General features: G+C 32.9%; 1 protein-coding gene across 1 annotated transcript; it reads right to left on the reverse strand.

The window, feature by feature from the left end:
- Positions 1-3,094: 3,094 nt before the first annotated feature.
- LOC133194285 (toll-like receptor 4) lies at positions 3,095-4,220 on the reverse strand. The gene has a single exon (XM_061330273.1). The coding sequence runs from the start codon at positions 4,136-4,138 to the stop codon at positions 3,095-3,097; it is 1,044 nt and encodes a 347-aa protein (XP_061186257.1). The 5' UTR covers positions 4,139-4,220.
- Between the last annotated feature and the right edge of the window lie 20,652 nt (positions 4,221-24,872).

Below are 24,872 nucleotides of genomic sequence, written 5' to 3' on the forward strand. Positions count from 1 at the left end.
TATTTTAGTTAAATTATTAATGTCAGTTTGGTAGTATCCTGTGATAAACGTGGTATGGTTACATCTTTTTATGCAAAAATAAAAAAATAATCTTTTGAAATAGAAGCAGGCATCATATGATAGGCAACAATATTTTTTTTATTCTTCATGTCAAGGAAAAAGAGAATGACATTAAGCTCACCTTGCTTCGAAAGAAAAAAAAAACCTGTCAAATTTAATTTAATTAGTACCATCATTTAGTGTTAATGTCTTCTTGAATCTCTGAAAATTTCATCAATTTTTTAATACAAGAAAAATTAGAAGAATCCCTCCATAAGCCGTTTCCTGTTTCTATATTTTTTACGAATCACATTTTCTTAAAAAAAACTTCATGAGAAGAACAAAAATCTTGCTGTGGCCTTCAACCTGACATTCAGATATATTGCTCAGTGATCGGGAGGTCGTGAGTTCGAATCTCGGCCACGACTGACCTAAGTCGATAAAAAATGGGTAGCAACTGTTCCTTCGCCATGCGCTCGGCACTTGAAGTGAAAGTTGCGGGTCCTTCGGATGAGACTTTAAAAACCGAGGTCCCGTGTCACGACAGGCGTTGCCACGATAAAGATCCCTCATTGCTCAATGGCCCTGAGTGCCGAGTAAAGGTCCAAATTTGAAGCACTTCACCGGTATATAGTGACGTCTCTATATGAGTGAAAAATTCTCGAATGGGACGTAAAACAACATATAATCAATCAATCAATCAATTAATCAGATATATCGACGACATTTTATCAAATAACAATACTTACTTTCATTCACATGTTGACTCGATATATCCCATTGAACTCTAAATAAAAGATACCAGAGTCTGTCACATCTGTTTCACATTTCGATGTGTTACTGACTATAGACTTTAATGACACTGAAACACGTGTACTACATGTTCAATTCAACTTTGCCCTCGTCAGCTCCCCGTATTCATGTAAATATAGTAATATTCCACCATCATTTGCATATGGTGCAGGTCTCCAATGTGAAGATGATAGCGCAAGAGCATGACTCTACAATCAATTTTTAAAACTGGAACAAACTACTCTCAAATAAGTTGATTTTACAGGGCTCTCATTAACTTCGTAGAAATCCTAAACAAAAAAATTGTTCTAATAACTTTACTTTATAATAGTTAACTATAATTTAGTATATTTCATAAATACTTTAATTTACTATGAAACTTTGATACTTGATTTACGGTTATACTTTGACATTTTACTATCACACTTTATAGCATTTTGAAACGTTTCTCTCGAGCTCCTTCAAAGATTTGGTGCATTTATATTTCTCAAATTAACGATGGACCGCCGATATTTGGGTGAAATACTTCCGATTCGGTGTCAACAATAATCAAACAATAAAGCAAATTAACGATGGAAGCTTAGGAATAAATATTTGAATACACAATTTAAATATTATGTCATCGCCCGCATGGCGCAGTGGTAGAGTGTCTGCTCTAGAGTCGCAGAGTAAGGAGTTGATCCTTAAGTCGGGGGTTCGAATCCCACTGAGGGACGTGGAGACCAGTCCTTCGGATGAGACAGTATAAACCGAGGTCCTATGTCGCAGTAGGTGCTGGCACGAAAAAGATCCCTCACTGCTCAATGGCATTGAGTGCCGAGTATAGGTCAAAATTTGCAGCTCTCCACCGGCAAGTGGTGGCGTCTCCATATGAGTGAAAAATTCTCGAGAGGGACGTTAAACAACAAACAAACAAACAAATATTATGTCTAATATAAAACGTTGCATTGAGAATCGGAATACTAATAATGAAAAGGGTAAAAACGAACAATGATCGAAATGTATAAAAGTATAGTGACTTGGATTCCGTAGTAAAAATACATGTACTTAATTTTGGTAAAAACTTTTATTCTCTGACATTATATGTTTGTAAGGTTACTATAGTTTATATTAGTTATTTTATTTGTTACACAGATGCTTCAGATTGTCTGAGGAAGAGGAGGTAATAAATAAAGAACCCACAATTATGATTATTAATAATTTAATATTTATGAATAGGTACAAGTATAATAGACAAAAATCTTATCATTTGATCGGTAAGGTCAAGGTTATACAAAGCAACAACAAAAGCATCAACAAAAATAACAAAAAAGTCGCATTCAAAATAGGATATAGCAGCATACTAGTATGCCGCAATGGAAGAAAAACGTCAGGAAAAAAAAACAAAGGGGTGAAAATCTAAAAAAAAAACAATGACAAGGATATTTTAGAAATTACTTTCATTTCAAGTAAAAAAAAGTTTTATTCCAGATCATCGATTATGTATGTGGTCTTCAATTGATCAAAAACGTTATTTGGCAGAGTCAGAGTTCGACCAGAAGAAATACACTTGACTTAGTTTTCAACAAGTAGAACCTCACAGATGATGAAAGATGAAGGAGCATATGGTTTGAAATGAAATGAAAAAAATCTAAATGACATACCGTTTTTTAACACTTCAGATCAAATGACATTTGGGATTAACTTTTCATTATATGTAAAAATAATAAAATAATGCAATACGCCACACAAAAATAAATTGTTACGAAGTAATAAACGTTATGTGGTGGGAACTCTAATCAGAAGATTCTAATGTTTGTTAGTGAACACATTCAAAACACTTCAGGCTAGACAATGAAATGGGCGGATAAAATTCGGCACAAGCGTCTGCGAAAACATTGGATTGAAATTCTAGTTTGAAATTCATTTTCAATCTAACTCATTCAGCTATGCTCGTAAGCACAGTGTTACTGATTGATCCAGAAGACAAATAATTTCAGTTTCGAAAAAGTTTGAAATTTATATAAATTAGAATTATTTGTCCAGGGTTTTTAAAGAAATAAAAAGGGTACGACCATTTGATTTCTGTTTGGGGGGAGGGGACTGAAAAGATCTTGGAAATAAAAACGAAAGTTATTGTCTTTGGACAGCCCCTCCTTCCGTGTCAAACATTTTATGTGAACAAGAACAAATATACTACATATTCCGGTGTATTTCCTGTCATTCTAGAAATACATATATCCCATGAACATAAGAAAACTGATAAATAATTTGTAGAACCCCCCTAGAATAACAAGGAATGCAATTTTTTAAGCTGTTGTGTACTCGTAAGTGCACTCTTTAAATCTGGACGCGAGAGAGAAACAATATGATCCCAGATGGAACAGTCTACTTTGTTGTGAAAATCGGACATATTTATCACTTCTATACACCACCATATGTATCTTAAATCTTTAGGCATATTTTCAGTAGAAATATCATCTTTCATTAAAACAATGATAGATTGCTCTTTGTGGTTATGAAAAGCATGAGTAACTGTCATTTGAACAGCGTAAGACTCCCATCCACTCTTCAAGAACTCCTCTGTGACGATAAAAATTACTTTTCGACTGTTATCGATGCACCTTAACATTTCTTCAGCTTTAGAAAGGCCGGGAATAAAATCTTTCTCAGGTAGACTTACACAGATGCGTTGTTTCGTTAATTCTTCGTACAATATATCAATCACCCATGCGTAGTCGTGCTCAGAATACGACAAAAACACATCAAACTCATGATCTTCATTTGATCTATTTTTCATGACACCTTTCCATCTGTTGCGCAATCGTAAGATGACGTAATCTACGTGCACGCGATATCTTTTCACTGCACCCGCTGAAATCAATATGATAATGATGACAAAGAGGACAAAAGTTGTGTATATCAGCCATTCTTTGGATTGGCAGTTCAGTTCAAGTGTTCTGAAGGTATCATCATGAAAAAGGTCCGACAAAGTTTGATTGCTTTGAATGCATTTTGTAATTTGCAGATCTGCAATGTGTATTTGGTTTTCCTTCATCCACTTCAAGGTTAAAAGTTTTGAGCATGCGCAACTAATTGGATTACCTTCGATGAAAACTCTTACTTTTTTCAGCTGATTCAAGATGGCAATATCAGATGACTGGAACGAAGAGAACCTATTGTAACGAAGTGACAGATTTGAAAGGTTTTTCAACAGTGACATTGTAAATGGAATGGACGAAAAGAAATTGTTGTCGAGGTTGATAGTGTGTATTGATTTGTTTTGGTCACGAAGAAGATAAGATGGTAAGAATTTTAGTGAATTCATACTCAAATCCAACGTTTGGAGTTTTGAAAGATTATTGAATAAATATTGACTTTCAGAATATTCTCCAAGTCTCAGCTGAACATTCGACGCTCTTATAGATTTTAAATTAATGGAGAATTTGAATATTTGGAAATGCATTTTGTTACACTGATTAACTGAAATATCTAGATTTTCTAATTTAGGGGTATACATGGAAGTCAAAGAATTGCAGGGAAAGTTTGTATTTCTTAAGAACATTTTTTCCAGATTACTTCCAAAAATTCTTATGTTTAAGTCCTTATACGGTACCTGTATGTTGTGAATGTAATTATTTGAATAATCGAAGAGACGCAAATGCTTTGAAATTCGTATTGTAATTGTTGAAGTATACCAAGGTGAAGATGATACAGAATATGACACTGGTGCCTGTCCTTGGTTGTTTCGTTCGGCTCTTATGACTGCAAGTTTTGGATAATTACTCAACAGATGTAAACCAAGTTCTGCATCTATTTGCACGATATGGTTATACGATATGTCCAATTTTTCTATACATTGGCTCAGCCGTGTATTGCAAGGATCAACAGACACCCCTACTATTGAGTTTCCACTAATATCAAGTGATCTTGCACAAATGTTAAACAAATATTCACTATTCCATTTAGAAAGTATGATATTGCTGCCTAGAAATGTTTTTTTGTTCTCATGCAGGTTGAGATATTCTAAAGATCTGTTTTTAAGGCATTTTAGAGCCCGCAAACAGGGAATTAAGTCACAATCTCCTCCAAAGTCGATATCAACTCCCTTCACAAACGGAAATGAACAAAATAAATCTTCACTTACGTCACAAAATACATGATGTTTAAACTCCATGGTTAGATAGTATATAGGTGACTCTGATAATCCGTAAAACGTTACATTTGTCAAATGAAAAGAAGATCCTATGAGGTTGAATTCAACACTGCGCAATTTTTTCAATTTTTTAAAGGATTCATTAAATTGGAATCCATAAAAAACATCAACAAAAAGGCGCTGTAAAGCGACCAAACGAGATATTTCTATTTCGGGATATCAACCAAATTGAAACTTATTATTATTCAAGTTAAGATACTTCATGTTAAGAGATGCAGCAAAGGCGCCTTCCTCGAAGAAAGTCTTCTGTAGACTACAATTGCTTAAATCCAATGCACAAAGGTTTTGAAATTGTGAAAAGGCACGACTTTTGATCAAATATAATGGGTTTCCTTGTAAATATATGGATTTGACTTTCAGCGAGATATGTTAAGGAATATCATTAAACGTTTCAATAGATATTTCACTAAAGTTGTTTTTAGAAAGGTCTATGCCAAAGTTTTCGATAGTTATTGGGAAATGTTTTGGAATTCTGTTAATTTTGAGACCACTGCAGTTCCACAGACTCCCTATATTTCCACATTCATCGGTAAAGTCTGTTGTTCTACAGAGATGTTGCTGTCCAGTATCGAAATCTTAAATGAAATGAAAATGAATAAATGAAATTTGTCATTATTGTTCACGATATTTGCCGCCAAATCTGACTTTTTTTTCTCATGGTAAAAGGTTATTATATCATTTGTACAAATATCCCAGAAAGTGACATTTTGCAAATATCTAAACGTTCTGATAAGGATTTTTTTTGTATATTAAAGCACATTAGAAGCTAAAGTTGTGCTACATCTATGAATTAAATTTCTACATACTCAACAAAAAAATAATTATTAAATGCAAGTAGTCTAGTGCAATTTCGATTGGATTTTTGTTTTTATATATGACCACGGTTTTAGGATGGGTAAAATGTGAAGGTGATAATGTATGATCCTATGCAATTAATTATTGGTATTGAGTAAAAACAACACTAACGTACCGGAGAAAAGAATATTTCTCAAAACCAATGGTCGATATGCTTACATATGTTTCATATGTAAGCATATCGATCGACTATTGGTTTTGAGAAATATTCTTTCCTCGCGTACATTAGTGTCGTTTTTACTCAATACCAATCAATATCAATATCAATCAATCCACTTGTGACGTCACTCTTTTGTTTGAGCTCTCCATTATTTTTCAGGATCAGAGCGTTGCAAATTACACTGAACACGGTATTAACTCTGTTCAATTTCTCGTTTGCTATGTTCAAATTCTTCTTCCTGTCCCTCTACCGAGGAAAGAACTTAGAAATTTTCAAATAGTTTATTTTCATATAAGAAAAAGAACAACATTGGTTCCGCTGAGAATCGATCCCGGTACCCTCAGCATGGTAGTCAGACACTCATCTCACTACGCTATCGAAGCTGTAGACAGATGACAGATTTAAATTACTTTATAACACTTTTCTCGCCTTTCTCTCTCTCTATATATATTTAATACTACTTATACTACTTATATGTTAAATATATATTAACTGTGTATATTTTATACATTTGTTCCTATATATTAACAAACAATAATAACAAGCATTCAAAACAGTGGATTTTAAACGGGTTAATATACTCGTAGTACTCCATTCCTTAAAAGCAATGGGCCTCGGCTCCTTTGGGGCCTCGGCTCCATTACTTTTAAGGAATGGAGCGCTACTCCATATTGTTCTTCGGTAGCAGCAACTGGTCAATACTTGTTAATTATTTTTTTAATTACTATAAATATATTAACTTGTATTTCATTTTCTCCAATCCGTTGTTTTAAAATATGAAAGTTGTATAATAATAACGTTATTGCATGGAACAATTGTAAACATGCCAACATCCCGTTTTATTTACCGCACGAATTGATGGCAGAAAATAAAGTTATATGACACCAGTATAATATATCGTTGATTCGAAATAATATTGCGTTACATGCACACAAAAGGGTCGCATTATACAAAGTTAGCATAATTTTCACGCCTATATAAATTCGGAACATTCAAGGTGTAAAAATAAAAAAGATAAAACTCAATAAAGGAAACTGAATAGAAAGTTCACCTTAACTCCACATGATAAATAAAAAAAAAAACTTGATGTAATTTTAAAGGGCAGACTGGGGTTTTCATTGCGCAATACTTCGGGCAGCATAGTTAAATAGAGCGTATTTACTCTTTTATAGCAACCTTTTTCACATGATTTTTATTAATTTACAAATTTAGTAAATCTCAGGTTAAAAATTACTGATTTTTAAAAAGATTTTTCAAATAATGTGTATATAGACGTCGTAATAGTATGTTTTTGACATTATGAATAACCGAAGTTTTTTAAGCGGGGCCATTAATTATGTCATAAAATAAAAAGTATAAAATTGATGCTCTTGAAATTTTAATTATAGGAAATTGAGAATCTCACAATCATTTTTATTATTTTTTATGTAAATCATTGGTATCTGTCATATTTTGTTGTATTCCATAAAAACAGGAAAATATCATGAATTTTGACATTTTGAGATGCCCCCTCTGGAAACCAGACGGTAGAATTTTATGCTTCTTGCACAAATGTACAATATAGTATTACCCATCAAATAATGTAATTTGAGCAAAATGTCTATAGTAGCATTTGTATAATTTGCTCCGAAGTGCGAAAAATGGTATTTTCATATATTATCCTAAAGTAAATGTACCTGTATTTTGAGATGGTCCCTAAAAAATTAACCAGACGTTAGATTTTCACTAAACTTGGCATATATATTGAAGTCAATATAAGGTACATATGAAATGAGATAAAAGAGTTTCTCTGTAGTATTTTCAACACAATAAAACCCCAGCCGGCTCCCTTAAATCAGAAAACTCCTCGGAGAGAATTCGTAAGACCCTCCTGCTTATCATATGAACATACATAAAATATTGCTGCTATTTCTTAACAGTCTTTTTTAAGTTTGAGCTTAATCTACAGAAGTGACCTTACAACATACCAGATATAAAGAACATGTGGTTACATACGAACGAGCTCGAGCAAATTTAATCATGTTAAAAATACAACAATAAAATTGATAAATGTACTTACATATTACATGAATAAAGATGAAAAGAGCAAAAAGTTCTATGATTTTGTTTGTGTTGGTCGCCATTTTGCTACAGCCCTCCGATATGTATGGACTTGTGATTTTTGATGAAGTGGAAACCCATCCTTTGCTGTGCATTTTATAAAGTCACGCTCTATTTAGAGATTTAAAGTTAAGCCTTTTTACAATAAATTTACCAATGGCATTTTTACTATTTCATTAAATATTTAAGATGTACAATTTCCTTAGAGATCAAAAAAGCAAAAAGGTCTTCATCCTGTGAGTACAATCAATTGATTTAAACTTTAACGACCCTCTGATAAGTTAAAAGTTAAATTTGGAATTATGTAATTCTAAAAATCTCAGATAGGTCATTTTATAAGGGGGAAATCATATATCCAATTATTTGCTCCGTAAGAAGAATTCTTCATAATTATCACACCTGTTGACATTAAGGAAGAGTGTACGTTTCATTTGTATTTCCTTTTGAAATATTTTGTAGTGATTATCAAATGTCGAATCAGTCCATACAATGTAGCCATTAGCTTGAGCTGTATCAATTCTCGATATCAATTAATGAATTAAGATATTCAAAGTTTATATTTTAGATTTAAATTTAGCGGAGTCTTATTCCTAAATAAATATGAGTTTCTATGATGAATCATAACACTATTTTCTAAATATATAAAGGAGAAGGAATTTTAATTCCAAGTTACATTATATGATGAAAAAGCAGCCTGAAAGTATATTTTCATACAAGAAAAATTGCTTGATGAAACGATAATTGGAAAAAAAATAAACCATAAACATTTTTGACATTGCCATTACAAATCACGTACCGAAAAAAACACAACATTCTGCATTAATATTGATATACAAACAAAATCAATCAAAATTTATAATTGTTTACTTTGTAAATCTTCATTAATTGGAATCGAGAAGTAATACAGCTCAAGCTAATGGCTATGAACTGATTTTGTGGAATCTGATAGATGACATTTTTTTATTGAAAGCCCATCGTACATTTTATATTTAGATTTAAAATCAAAATGCAAAAATAAGAAATTGCAAAACTGACATATTTTGTATAAATTAAAGAGGTCAGGAAAATTTCCTTCAATAAATTATTAGATTGCTATTTTAAGAAATACCAATCAAACACACAATCCGATTAAGCGAATGGCTTTCATTTTGTACAGCAGAGCTGCAACTGTGAATAAAAAAATATTTCTTTTATATGTCAGCAAAAAAGGTCCCTACACTCAGATGAATCAACATTCTCTTTACAAGATAAAATATACACAACAAAATGTGTAACTTTACTTCACGAGAACCTTATTCTAGCATATTTTAAAAAAATGCGAATAATAAAAAATACTATAAGAATAATACCATCTGTTAACTCTATAAATAATCGGTTCGATTCATTTGATAATAGGAGCATGAAATTATCATATCTACATACATGTAGATGTCAACCACTCACTAACTAATGTAGAGCGTCCTATAGCGCCTGAAGGAGACAAATCAGAACAGTCCAAAGCCCCCCCCCCCCCCTTATTATTATCACAAGGCATATGTTTGCCTTTTTGCAGAGGTACTGCTTGGTAACGTGGTACTTTTCCATTATTGATAAAAGTCCACCAATCCACTGTATTTCAGGAAGCACTTGATATCGAAGAGAGGAGTGACATTCTCTTCAAGAAGTTGCAGATGTTTTTGTTAATAAATTTTTGTATGTAAAAATCACTATAGAAAGTTTTTATTTTATAAATAATCAATTGAGAATGACTTCATCTGCGCGTTTTCTATAAGTATTTTCAAAAATAAGAAAAGAAAATATTTATTTTTGAAATTGAATGGTATATGGAGATAACGAACAGTAATCAAGATCAAAGTCCATTCAAACAATACAAATTGGGAGCAGAGTAAACACAAACCTCCAAAAACATCAGAGTGGGATCAGGTGCTATGGAGGAGTGGGCATCCCCTGCCGACCGGTCACACCCGCCGTGTGCTCCTTGTCTTGGTCGGGAACCCCCCCCCCCCCCCCCCCCCCCCGGAAAATCCGTAAAAAAATTCAGTGTGTAAATAATGGCCTAACAATTAATATGAAAAACGTCAGTCAGCATTTGATTTAATGATAGGTTGTATTTGCTGACTAAGTCATTGTATCGACCATAAAACTTGCAAAATGATGACTTCAAACGAGACTGTTGATATCCTTTTTTCATCAACTTGTTTGTCAATAGCTTGCCTCATTTTAGAAATTGTTCATACGTAAAGCGTATATATCGAATCAACTGAGAGACATAAACCCCATATGCAGGTGATAAGGGTATATTCGTACATAAGTAAGGGAAGCTGACGATTGAAAAGTAAAAGTCATCATAAAGCTTTGTCAATTAGTTATAGCGTCTTTTTCTAGTAAAATACCAAATATGAAACAGATGTGTTATACTCCGTGGTATCTTTTATTTCAAGCTCAAGTGGATATATCGAGTCGACATATGAATGGAAGTAACTATTGTTATTTGATAATACGTCGTCAATATATCTAAATGTCGAAGGGAAGGCCACAGCAAATGTTTTCTTCTTCTCATGTAGAAGTTTATGAATAAATTCTGCTTCATATGAATACAGAAATAGGTCTGCTAATAACGGGGTACAATTGGTACCCATAGGAATTCCAACAGATCATTGGAAGACCTTAAAAAACTACACATTGTCAGTCAGAAACTCAAGCATCCTTTTAATATCAACTTCAGAGTACTTGTATGTAGAATGTTTTTAACAAAATACTTTTGCAAATGACCAATGACAAGGTTAGATAATTTACGAATTCCATTTTTATTGAAAAAGCAGGTGTCTATGATGTCAAAAAGCCTGGACTTCAATTCGTCGTGGGGAATGGTTGTATAAAGTGTTGAAATTCGTATACGTTTTGATATTATTGATCTTGGTAAAATTTTGTGATTTCAAATTTTTTAAAAGTGGTTCGGAGGGGGGGGGGTTGATTTGAACTAACTTGAATATATACTTCATAGGGATGCTTTTGAATTCATATGACAAATAATGGCTTTGCTGTTCTAAAGAAGAAAATTTTTATTAATATATCCTTTGTATAACTATGATCCCCCTGTTATTGCCCCTCTATTCTCCTGGGAGGGGAGGGGGGGTCATGAATTGAACAAATTTGAATCTACATTACCTGAGGATGCTTCCATTTAAATCTGACCAATCATGGCTTTGCTGTTCTTGAGAAGAAGATTTTTAAAGATTTTTCCTCTATATTCCTATGTAAAATTTTGATTGCACATTGTGGCCCCACCCTACCCCCGGGGTCATGATTTAAATAAACTTGAATCTACACTATTTGAGGATGCTTCTATTTAGATATGACCAATCATGTCTTTGCTGTTCTTGAGAAGAAGATTTTTAAAGATTTTTCCTATATATTCCTATGTAAAATTTTGATTGCCCATTGTGGCCCCACCCTACCCCGAGGTCATGATTTGAACAAACTTGAATCTACACTATCTGAGGATGCTTCCATATAAATATGACCAATCATGGTTTTGATGTTCTTGAGAAGAAGATCTTAAAAGATTTTTCCTATATATTCCTATGTAAAACTTTGATTGCCCATTGTGGCCCCACCCCGCCCCTGGGGGTCATGATTTGAACGAACTTGAATCTACACTACCTGAGGATGCTTCCACATAAGTTTCATATTTTCAAGCAAAGTGGTTCTTGAGAAGATTTTTAATGATGCCATTAATTTTTCACGAATTAATTATTATCTACCCTTGGAAGAAGACGTGGCCCTTCATTTGAAGAAACTTAAATCCCTTTTACTCAAGGATACTTTGTGGCAAGTTTGGTTGAAATTAGCCAAGTTGTTCTGGAGATGAAGTCGAAAATGTGAAAATTTTACAGACGGACAGACAGACAGATGGACTACAGACAAAATGTGATCAGAAAAGCTCACTTGAGCTTTCGGCTCAGGTGAGCTAAAAAGTGGAATACAATAATAAAAAACAATAAATACTCAACTAATTGATAATAATACAGGAATTTAGTCTCCGGTACTGGCGTCCGCCTTCACAACGACAAATGCTTTTAAACGTGAAATTTGATTGGTCGAAAAAAGTAAGCAAATATATGTTTGGTTAAGAGGGAAAAACCTTAATAAAGCTTTTGGAAATAGGCCTAGATGGCAAAGTTATGTTAAAACATCGTTTGTTATGATAATTTAAAATTTGTTCTTGTACTGTACATGTATGTGAACACCTTTTTTGAAAATTTCTACATCACATTGGGCTTGCGTCACCCTACCAGTGCTAGTACTAGTTTTACCATTATCATTTTTAGCCGGGCTCATTGCTCATAGTGTTACGGTGTTCAACCGGAAATGCTGCTTCCTCACCGCCAAATCTAATTAACGAGTAAGAATATAGTACGTAACCTCAACCACCTTTGAGGCAATACAAACACTAAACTAAACAAATTTAACTTAACTAAGAATTTCTCTAAATAAAACAAAACAAAACATTAATGGTAATATACTTTCTCCATTCTTCTTCGATTAATTATTTGTTAGAAATATGCGAAAGGTTTTCATCAGGTCTCCCTGTCTGCGTCACATTCTATAAATAAAGGTTGTGTTACCAGGCTAACACTAATGCGGGGAGCACGTGACCCGATGTACACCTTGATGCAAAACTCCCCGCTGAGGACTCATCTGTACATAAACGTTTGACCCTCTGCATCAATGTTCATTTACTTATGTATTAAAGTGGTATAAGACCCGAAACAATAAAAAAAAAATGTTAAATTCAAACTACGGTTTATTTAATTTTTTTTTTAACATTTTTAATTTATACCATATGCAATGTATTTTTGTGTTACATATTCTTCCAGTGTCTGAACTTGTTGTTTATCTGTTATCACAATGTGCATGTATGTTTCATGTAAAACGGTCTTGGTTCACTATTCTGTAAATGAGCCCGGCTCTCTGTACTTCTGAGTACTTTGATTAGATTGCACATGCCATGTGACATGGTGCAGTGTTACATGTATATCAGTGGAAATTAATTCATTTTGTGTTTTAATTGGATTATATTTCATGAAGTTGACAAGACCTATGACAGTCGGTAAGTACAAGTTTAAGTATAGAATGGGGTAAAATAAACCGAAATGCAAATGGTTAGGTTAAAGTCTAAAAAGGATCAAAGATCATCGGCAATCTCCTATGCAGAGTTGTCGTTCGTTTCTCACTCAGACACTGAATGTATGAGCCAATGGTAGAGAGTGGATCATCGGATGCCACAATAGACGAATTTCACATTCTGAAGAGTTATCTCCCGTTGTCGATATTACATTCAGTTACAGGCACAGATCCGGGAATTTTTTTCCGGGGGGGGGGGGGGGAGGGGGGGGGGTCCACACCTCAGTCCAAAAAAAATCCAGCCCAGAATTTCCTGAGGAGCAAAAAAAAAACAAACAAACAAACAAACAAACAAAATAAAAACAATGGTGGGGTCCATGTTTTTTAAAGGGGGAGGGCATCCAAAGTCATTTTTTAATTTGCTTCTGTAAATCAGTATATAGTCCTATTTAAATAACTCTGCAAATTCCAGGGGGGAGGGGGTTATGAACCCCTGGAGGTCATCCCCACTCTCTTAATGAACTGGAAATGTTCATGATATGACTACATCAAATTAAATAAAAGTGCATCAATGATAAGATTACTTGACATTTCATTCATGAATTTGGGTCAACCCATGTACCCTCCTAGAATTAGGAATGAAAATCATTCAAAAAGATGGACCATTAAACTATTTGTATATATTCACATTTTTTTTTTATGTCAAACCAAAGTATTAGACTAGTTTGCATACATTGACAAACAGGGGTCTGGGAAGGGGAAGGGGCAAGGGGAAGGAGTTATCTCTTTATGTCTTAATTGTTGAAAACTCCTAAAATGAATGTTTACCTCAAATCCGACTTGTACGTCTTCATTATTTTTAAGTGGTGGTGTCTCCGTATGAGTGAAAAATTCCTAAGAGGGACATTTAACAACAAACAAACATTAATGACTTAAAAAACACAATATACATGTACATGTTTTTTAGTCAACGGATATACTTCTGATCATATCTCTAGTTCTCCCTTGAATCAGAAATGATGATATAAATATTTTAAGAATGATTAAGAGTTGAAAAGGTTGTGCATTTTAAAATTCACTAAGCTCTGTGGTTGAATTAGCTATACCATTTTAGCTTATTTTGCTACTCAAAGCACCTTGATTAACTATTTTTTATCATACTGTTTTCTGAAATGTGAAGTTTTTTCAACATGGATACAAGTCATTCCTTTTCAGCTTCTGAAAACAATGCATGAAAAAAAACAACTGCTTTTCAAATACTGTAACTCTTTCCAAGTACTTGTGATTATCAGTTTTTAGCTCACTTGAGTTTTTCTGGTTTTCTGATCACATTTTGTTTGTCATCCATCTTTCCGCCTGTAAACTTTTCACATTTTTGTCTTCTTCACTAGAACCGCTGGGCCAATTTCAACCAACCCTGCCACAAAGCATCTTCGGGTAAAGGGGATTCAAGTTTGTTCAAGTGAAGGGTCACACCCTCTTTCAAGGGGGGGATAATCAAGAATTAGTGAAAATTTGGTGGTATCATTTTAAAAAAGTCTTATCAAGAACCACTGACTGGGCCCAAAAAGTTGAAACTTTCTTTACATAGACTTAGTGTAGCTTCAAATTTGTTAAAACTATGACCCACTGGGGTAGGGTGGGGCCACATATGGGGATCCAATGATTTACATAGAAAAATGCAGGGGATTTTTTCCATGATAAATCTTCTTCTCATGAACAGCAAGGGCATTATTGTCGTCCGTTTTCACAAAAGGGATCTAAGGGACATTAAGTCTCATTTGTCTGTCAGTCTGTCCGTTTGTCAGTCTGTCCGTTTGTCACAACAAATTTAACCTTGGTCATAACTTCTGAATAATAAGAGATAGGGCTTTCATATTTCACATGTACATTACCTACAAGAACTTTCTAAATATACCATGATTTTTGAACCCATGACCTTGAAGTTTGACCTACTTTTCAAAAAATTTAACATTATTTTAAATGATCATTTTGAAAGAGAAAAGATAGGGCGTTCATATTATACATGTATATTACTTGTGACAAGACCTTTCTAAATATATCATGACTTTTGACTCTGTGACATTGACCTTGAAGTTTAACCTACTTTTCAAATACGTTATATTTCCTTATAACTTTTGATTGAGAAGAGATAGGACTTTTATATTTGACATGTACATTACCTGTAACAAGATGTTTCCAAGCATGCTATGATTTTTTTACCCCTTGACCTTGATGTTTTACCTAATTTTCAAAAAATTTAACTTTGGTGATTACTTTTGATTGACATATGATAAGACCTGCATATTTGAAACAATATGTCATAAATAATGGCATCCCATCCACTAGAACACGGAAAGCAGGGGACCACAATTCTTTGAATTTGCTTGTTAGTCATTTTGATATGGAAATATCCTCATATAGTGTAAATTCAAGTTTTTTTATGCCCTGCCATGAATATGGCCGAGGCATATAGTGTTTGTCATGTCCGACTTCAATAAAACGTCATATGCTGATACATACTGATGTAAGCTTTTCAACTGCATCAAAATTTTTGACCTTGACCTTTCCTTTGACCTTGACCTTAATTTTCTAATTTTTGAATAAACAATTCAAGATATATTTATCAAACTTCATATGCTGATATATACTCCTGAGAGATATCAATTGCATCAACTTTTTTGACCTTGACTTTTCCTTTGACCTTGACCTCAATTTTTTAAATTATTGTTTATCTACGTTTTAAATAAACCATTTCTGATATTTTTATTGAAGTTCTATGCTAATAGTAAATACATACTGATATAAGCTTTTCAACTGCATCAGCATTTTGACCTCAACCTTTCCTTTGACCTTGACCTCTCTTTTCTCAAATAAGTGTTAAGCTCAGTTTTGAATAAATCATTCAAGATATTTTTATCAAACCTAATATGCTGATATGTATTAGTGAGAGCTATTCAACTGCATCAAAAACTTTTCACCTTGCACTTTCCTGTGACCTTGACCTCCCTTCTCTTTAATTTGTATTTTGCTTAGTTTTAAAGAAACAATCTAAGATATTTTTATGTAAGCATGCACTTATACATAATTTTGTGAGAATTTATCATCTATGTCCATTTTTTTTTTTTAGATTTTAGTTTCAATTTTAAAGAAACTGTTCAAGATATTCTCATCAAACTTCATACACTCATACAAATTTTCATGTTGCATTAGTAATATACATTCGGCGGGGCATTTATGTCCCATGACATATTTCTAGTTTTCAAATCATGACCTCCGAGGATAGGGTCAGGCCACAATAAGGGATCAAAGTTTTATAGAGATTTAAAAGGAAAAAAAATCTTCAAAATTCTTTTTTTTAAGAACAACAAAAGCATGATTAATATGGAAACATTCCCAAGAAGTGTAGATTCAAGTTTGTACAAATCATGACCCCATGGGTTAGGGAGGGGCCATTTTTTTCCTGTCCCTATTTGCTATCCACATGGAAATGCAAATTTTAAAACCATTTTACACATCCACAGGACAAAATCAATCATCTTCCAAATGATCATGATTTAAGGCTAGTGCATAAAATATAAGGGAAGTTCTGGGAACCAGGATGTTTAAACATGTAAAATATTTTTTTTTTTAAAATTGACCCCCATTTGACCCCCAGGGGGAAAATAAGAATTCCGAAACCTTACTGCACATCTATAGGACACCACCAACCATCTCCCAAAAGATGAATAGGCTACTGTGTAAAATGTAAGAGGAGTTCAGGGAACCAGGGGCTTTTTGCATAAAAAACATCATTTTTCGACCCCCATTTTACCCCCAGGGTGAAAATGAAAATTCCGAAACCTTACTGCACATCTCCATGACACCACCTACCATCTCCCAAAAGATGATTAGGCTACTGTGTAAAATGTAAGAGGAGTTCAGGGAACCAGGGGCTTTTTGCATAAAAAACGTCATTTTTCGACCCCCATTTGACCCCTAGGGTGAAAATGAAAATTCCGAAACCTTACTGCACATCTACATGACACCACCAACCATCTCCCAAAAGATGATTAGGCTACTGTGTAAAATGTAAGAGGAGTTCAGGGAACCAGGGGCTTTTTGCATAAAAAAAAAAAATCATTTTTCGACCCCCATTTGACCCCTAGGGTGAAAATGAAAATGCCGAAACCTTACTGCACATCTGCAGGACACCACTAACCATCTCCCAAAAGATGATTAGGCTACTGCGTAAAATGTAAGAGTAGTTCAGGGAACCAGGGGCTTTTTGTATAAAAAACGTCATTTTTCGACCCCCATTTGACCCCCAGGGTGAAAATGAAAATTCCGAAACTTTACTGCACATCTACTTGACACCACCAAACATCTCCCAAAAGATGATTAGGCTACTGTGTAAAATGTAAGAGGAGTTTGAGAAATAAGAGTGTGACAGACGGACGGACGGACGGACGGATGGACAGACAGGAGTAACAACAAAATACCCGAACTTTCTTTAGAAAGTGCGGGTATAACAAAGTCAAACTATGTTCTTGCATGTAGTCTTTGGAAACACAGCAATATCATAATCAAAACACTTTTAGCAAGAATCAAGTTTCAAAGAACAGTAAAAGCTTCTATAAATAAAGAAAAGCAAACAATATAAAAATATAAAGAAGAAAACGGAAAACAGCATTAAAAACAAGATCATTTTCAGGGCTGAATTATTCTCAGACGTTTACATGTACCAGCCGCAGATCAGATATGTAAACTTTGTAATTATGGAAGAAAGCATAATGTCTCTTTATCATGAGCTAGTACCCCTTTAAAAAGGTAAGGAAAAACAGTTACTTGATATATTAGGCATTAACACTTTTCTTCCAGAATAGAAGAAAATTTGTTTTTTTAGTAAGAAGTTCTCCTTTTTTCTATATAGTCAATATTTGGGTATGACTCCCGTCTCCTCAACCATTTTAAGTTGGGCTGCACAAAATTATAATTAAGTTTATTTCTAGGATAGACAAAAACTTTATTGTGCGCTCTCATTTTTTTCAAAAATACAATTTTTTATTGAAAAAAAGCAAAGTGCGCCATACCTATATCAGTTAAGAAAAAAGAAGTAAAGAAGAAAATCAAAAATGTAAATTGCAAATATCATGACATATTAGTATTTGATACTCTTCTTGAAAGTCTTCTTGAAAATCATATTTTAAAAAGTAAAAAGGGAGAGCGCCTTATAGATACATGTATATACTCTTCTTAGAGCATGTTTTCAGTTAAATACAAAAACACTATTTACAGTTTACACGTACTTTACATACAGATGTTCAGTAATGTAAATATAATCAAATTCTTCACTTTAGAACAACTTAGTTACTAAGTATATATACGGCGGAGTTAATTGTCGTCACTTTATCTGGAAGGGCCTATAATACATGACAAGGTAAAGCTAACGAACAGTGATCGATCTCATAAACAATCTACAAACAATACAAATTTGTGAAAAGGGCATAAAACACGGACCTCTGGAAAGGTGCGATCAGGTGCCCGGAAGGAGTAAGAATCTCGTGTTGACCCGTCACACCCACCGTGAACCCTATGTATTGAGCAGGTAGACGGAACATTCTGTACTCAAATTTCATATAAAAATGAAGACCTAACAACGTAAGCCAAATTAGGACCCAATGTTATATTTGCTTACAAGATCATTATAACGACCGTAGAGTTTACAAAATGACTTTAAACGAGGCTGTTGAAATCTATGTAATATGAACTTATAACCAATCACTCAGTATTCTGACATAAATAAAAACTTATATTTTCCTCCGAAAAACGTCTTCATGATAGCATCATGACTTACTTGGAAGTGTGACATAGTGACAATAAAATAAATCATATATTTCACGGTTAAAACATTTCAATTTCATTACTCCAGTGTTCTTGTTCGTACGTTTTGATTATGATTTCGCCGTTGGAATCAGTTCTGATATCATGTGAGGGTTCATTACTGGGTACAGCCCACTAATTGTTTTCCCATAGGCGGCAATGTTAACATTTCTTCACATAGCAATGTCCCTAATTTTCGTTCAGCATTGAGTGACCCCTCAAATCAAAGCACATCAAGTTGTCTTTTCTTGGTTAAAATCTCGAGGTGGCATGTCAGATTCGTTTTCCGGCAAAATGCGTCTGTCTGCGTTAACCTCTGAAAATGAAAGTGAAAGTAGGGGATTTCAAGACTTCTCACTGGTGTTATAATACATAAAATAATTCTGCTGATCTTCTTGATAAATTACATCTGCCAAGCTTTTTTGCAAGGGAACATACTCCTTATCAACAAGTATGAGGCTCAGTTTAATACCTTATCACAGTTTTTTTTTACTCAGGTCTGCAAATTAAAGAACTTGTAATTTTTTCTGCACTACTTTCTTCTCCTACCGATTCTAAAAATAATTAGAGGTATGTACCCAATATGAAAAGAATTTTCTGGATTTTACAACATTTAACATCATAAGTCATACTACAGACTATGTAGTGACATTATGCCAAATTTCAGGAAAATTCAATCATTAATAAAGATTTTACAGCATGCACAGTTCTATATGCAAAATTCTTTTAAAATGCTTCCATCTAGCCTCAACTGCACCCAAATTTTAAGTCATCGGTTAGCCTATTAATGTACTTATACCATTTTTATTCTCTTTCATAATTTTAAATACATCAAGCAAAATCATAATCAAGCACTCATACGGGTCCATTTCTCTTATTTTAAAAAATCAATGCATTTTTGCACAAAATTTTATATCCCTCACCCTTGAATTCATTATTTCTCCATGATTGACAAAAAAATTAAGTTTACAAATACCCCGAAAGTAGTAAAAATAGAAAGTACTGATTATTTCCTGTCCATTGATGCATCATTCAGGAAAATTGGTATAGGAATAAAGAAATTATAAGCCCTTATATTCTTGTAAACATTCATCTGTTTCAAAGCAATTTTTACGCCAATGCAAGGTCACTCATCTATGACGTCATAATGACATCATAATAATGGATTGCTTATTACACATGTAGTGTTACTTTTCCCGTACTTTTAATTAAAGTTGAAATTAGAACTAAAATATTCATTTTAACTATAAAATAACAAAAATACTTGCATGAGCAGATCAAATAAATAGTCTACAGAAAATGTTTTGTTTCCATGGTAACCATTTTGTAATTTGTAGGAAAATGAAAGAGAACTTTGAAAGTTTTGAATTTCCTTACAAGTCTCTCATTCTGACTGACAAATATTAAAGAAATTTCAACTCTTATATTTTTTAATCTTAATATTTTATCATACACAACACTATGAATGTAACTGTTTTGAAATTCTCTTTAAAACATATTAGCTGTAAAATATATAGCATACATGTACAGATTAGTTTGATGTTCACTTTCATTGCTCAAATATTCATTTGAAATCTACATTTATTAAGCTTTAACACCCCCCCCCCCCTCCTCCCGCACACACACACATACACACAAAGAAGCTTTAGAAAATTCAACTTACATATTAAAAGTACTGCCATCATTTTATATATGAAGACTCAAGCTGTGTTCAAATGAGTTTGTTTTTCCTGACTGATAGTTTTAAACACTATCTGCATGAACCTCAAAGTTAACCTGTATCACCATGAACCTAAAAAAAAATCAATTTAAAAAATGGTGCAATAATTAATCAGCATCAAAAAGCACCTAAAACATTCACAGACAGACATCAAACACACACAATCCTACAACATTCCCTGATGCCCTTAATTTGATATCAATTGAAAATTATGAATTTGCACTGATTAGTCTCAGCATTGTTAAATTACATGTAAATTAATAATACAGGTAAAAAGCATGTAACTGACAATAATTATACATTAGACAAATACATGTAATCCAGTTAATAAAATATAAAAAAAAAAAATGTTAGTGTGCATGTTCACACACACACTGCTTAACTTCTACACAACTGTAGCCTGACCGACTTCTTTGAAAAAATGCACATGTATCTCCTCGTTCATGTAATTCTATTCCATGAAAATAAAAGTTTTCATTTACAAATATTGTAATAAAGCATGGAAACCTCTTTTTTCTTTACCTCTTTCATAAAATGACAAATGCATATCACCTACATACTGCAAGACTCTGCATTAGGTAGCATAGCTGCACTAAGCAGTGTTGATAACTTATTGCCATTCTACTTTCACTTTGACCTTGAACTTCACTGAATACTGATTCCGACCTCATTTCTGAACTTTTGTGTATTGATGATAATCAATAGTGGTGGATGTACTTCTAAAATAATTGTTCCTTTTCTAAATATCTATTAATGGCTCGGAATTAATAAATTGTATAGAATCGATACATTTAATTTACATGCTACATGTGTACACAATGGGAGATATGCGCATAAGCTGTCTGTTCCTAAAGGGGGGGGGGGAGGGGTATTAACAAATCGATTTGTTTCAAAATATGTATAAACAAATTAAAATTTGCTTCTTTCATAAATTTAAACAATTGGAAATGATAGTAAACACCGAGTTCAAAACAAAGTAAAGATCTATGAGAATTTTCTCTTACCAATAGGCTTCACATATTGAAAAGAATTTTCTGGATTTTACAACATTTAACATCATAAGTCATACTACAGACTATGTAGTGACATTATGCCAAATTTCAGGAAAATTCAATCATTAATAAAGATTTTACAGCATGCACAGTTCTATATGCAAAATTCTTTTAAAATGCTTCCATCTAGCCTCAACTGCACCCAAATTTTAAGTCATCGGTTAGCCTATTAATGTACTTATACCATTTTTATTCTCTTTCATAATTTTAAATACATCAAGCAAAATCATAATCAAGCACTCATACGGGTCCATTTCTCTTATTTTAAAAAATCAATGCATTTTTGCACAAAATTTTATATCCCTCACCCTTGAATTCATTATTTCTCCATGATTGACAAAAAAATTAAGTTTACAAATACCCCGAAAGTAGTAAAAATAGAAAGTACTGATTATTTCCTGTCCATTGATGCATCATTCAGGAAAATTGGTATAGGAATAAAGAAATTATAAGCCCTTATATTCTTGTAAACATTCATCTGTTTCAAAGCAATTTTTACGCCAATGCAAGGTCACTCATCTATGACGTCATAATGACATCATAATAATGGATTGCTTATTACACATGTAGTGTTACTTTTCCCGTACTTTTAATTAAAGTTGAAATTAGAACTAAAATATTCATTTTAACTATAAAATAACAAAAATACTTGCATGAGCAGATCAAATAAATAGTCTACAGAAAATGTTTTGTTTCCATGGTAACCATTTTGTAATTTGTAGGAAAATGAAAGAGAACTTTGAAAGTTTTGAATTTCCTTACAAGTCTCTCATTCTGACTGACAAATATTAAAGAAATTTCAACTCTTATATTTTTTAATCTTAATATTTTATCATACACAACACTATGAATGTAACTGTTTTGAAATTCTCTTTAAAACATATTAGCTGTAAAATATATAGCATACATGTACAGATTAGTTTGATGTTCACTTTCATTGCTCAAATATTCATTTGAAATCTACATTTATTAAGCTTTAACACCCCCCCCCCCCTCCTCCCGCACACACACACATACACACAAAGAAGCTTTAGAAAATTCAACTTACATATTAAAAGTACTGCCATCATTTTATATATGAAGACTCAAGCTGTGTTCAAATGAGTTTGTTTTTCCTGACTGATAGTTTTAAACACTATCTGCATGAACCTCAAAGTTAACCTGTATCACCATGAACCTAAAAAAAAATCAATTTAAAAAATGGTGCAATAATTAATCAGCATCAAAAAGCACCTAAAACATTCACAGACAGACATCAAACACACACAATCCTACAACATTCCCTGATGCCCTTAATTTGATATCAATTGAAAATTATGAATTTGCACTGATTAGTCTCAGCATTGTTAAATTACATGTAAATTAATAATACAGGTAAAAAGCATGTAACTGACAATAATTATACATTAGACAAATACATGTAATCCAGTTAATAAAATATAAAAAAAAAAAAAATGTTAGTGTGCATGTTCACACACACACTGCTTAACTTCTACACAACTGTAGCCTGACCGACTTCTTTGAAAAAATGCACATGTATCTCCTCGTTCATGTAATTCTATTCCATGAAAATAAAAGTTTTCATTTACAAATATTGTAATAAAGCATGGAAACCTCTTTTTTCTTTACCTCTTTCATAAAATGACAAATGCATATCACCTACATACTGCAAGACTCTGCATTAGGTAGCATAGCTGCACTAAGCAGTGTTGATAACTTATTGCCATTCTACTTTCACTTTGACCTTGAACTTCACTGAATACTGATTCCGACCTCATTTCTGAACTTTTGTGTATTGATGATAATCAATAGTGGTGGATGTACTTCTAAAATAATTGTTCCTTTTCTAAATATCTATTAATGGCTCGGAATTAATAAATTGTATAGAATCGATACATTTAATTTACATGCTACATGTGTACACAATGGGAGATATGCGCATAAGCTGTCTGTTCCTAAAGGGGGGGGGGGGGAGGGGTATTAACAAATCGATTTGTTTCAAAATATGTATAAACAAATTAAAATTTGCTTCTTTCATAAATTTAAACAATTGGAAATGATAGTAAACACCGAGTTCAAAACAAAGTAAAGATCTATGAGAATTTTCTCTTACCAATAGGCTTCACATATTGAAAAGAATTTTCTGGATTTTACAACATTTAACATCATAAGTCATACTACAGACTATGTAGTGACATTATGCCAAATTTCAGGAAAATTCAATCATTAATAAAGATTTTACAGCATGCACAGTTCTATATGCAAAATTCTTTTAAAATGCTTCCATCTAGCCTCAACTGCACCCAAATTTTAAGTCATCGGTTAGCCTATTAATGTACTTATACCATTTTTATTCTCTTTCATAATTTTAAATACATCAAGCAAAATCATAATCAAGCACTCATACGGGTCCATTTCTCTTATTTTAAAAAATCAATGCATTTTTGCACAAAATTTTATATCCCTCACCCTTGAATTCATTATTTCTCCATGATTGACAAAAAAATTAAGTTTACAAATACCCCGAAAGTAGTAAAAATAGAAAGTACTGATTATTTCCTGTCCATTGATGCATCATTCAGGAAAATTGGTATAGGAATAAAGAAATTATAAGCCCTTATATTCTTGTAAACATTCATCTGTTTCAAAGCAATTTTTACGCCAATGCAAGGTCACTCATCTATGACGTCATAATGACATCATAATAATGGATTGCTTATTACACATGTAGTGTTACTTTTCCCGTACTTTTAATTAAAGTTGAAATTAGAACTAAAATATTCATTTTAACTATAAAATAACAAAAATACTTGCATGAGCAGATCAAATAAATAGTCTACAGAAAATGTTTTGTTTCCATGGTAACCATTTTGTAATTTGTAGGAAAATGAAAGAGAACTTTGAAAGTTTTGAATTTCCTTACAAGTCTCTCATTCTGACTGACAAATATTAAAGAAATTTCAACTCTTA

This window comes from Saccostrea echinata, unplaced genomic scaffold, assembly GCF_033153115.1.
Source record: "Saccostrea echinata isolate AGI-Se365-2 ecotype Australia unplaced genomic scaffold, CSIRO_AGI_Sech_v1 ptg000029l, whole genome shotgun sequence".
Classification (NCBI taxonomy): Eukaryota; Metazoa; Mollusca; class Bivalvia; order Ostreida; family Ostreidae; genus Saccostrea; species Saccostrea echinata.

Excerpts from the sequence above, each read along its gene's own strand:
- LOC133194285 (XM_061330273.1), bottom strand. The coding sequence starts at position 4,138 with ATGAATTCACTAAAATTCTTACCATCTTATCTTCTTCGTGACCAAAAC.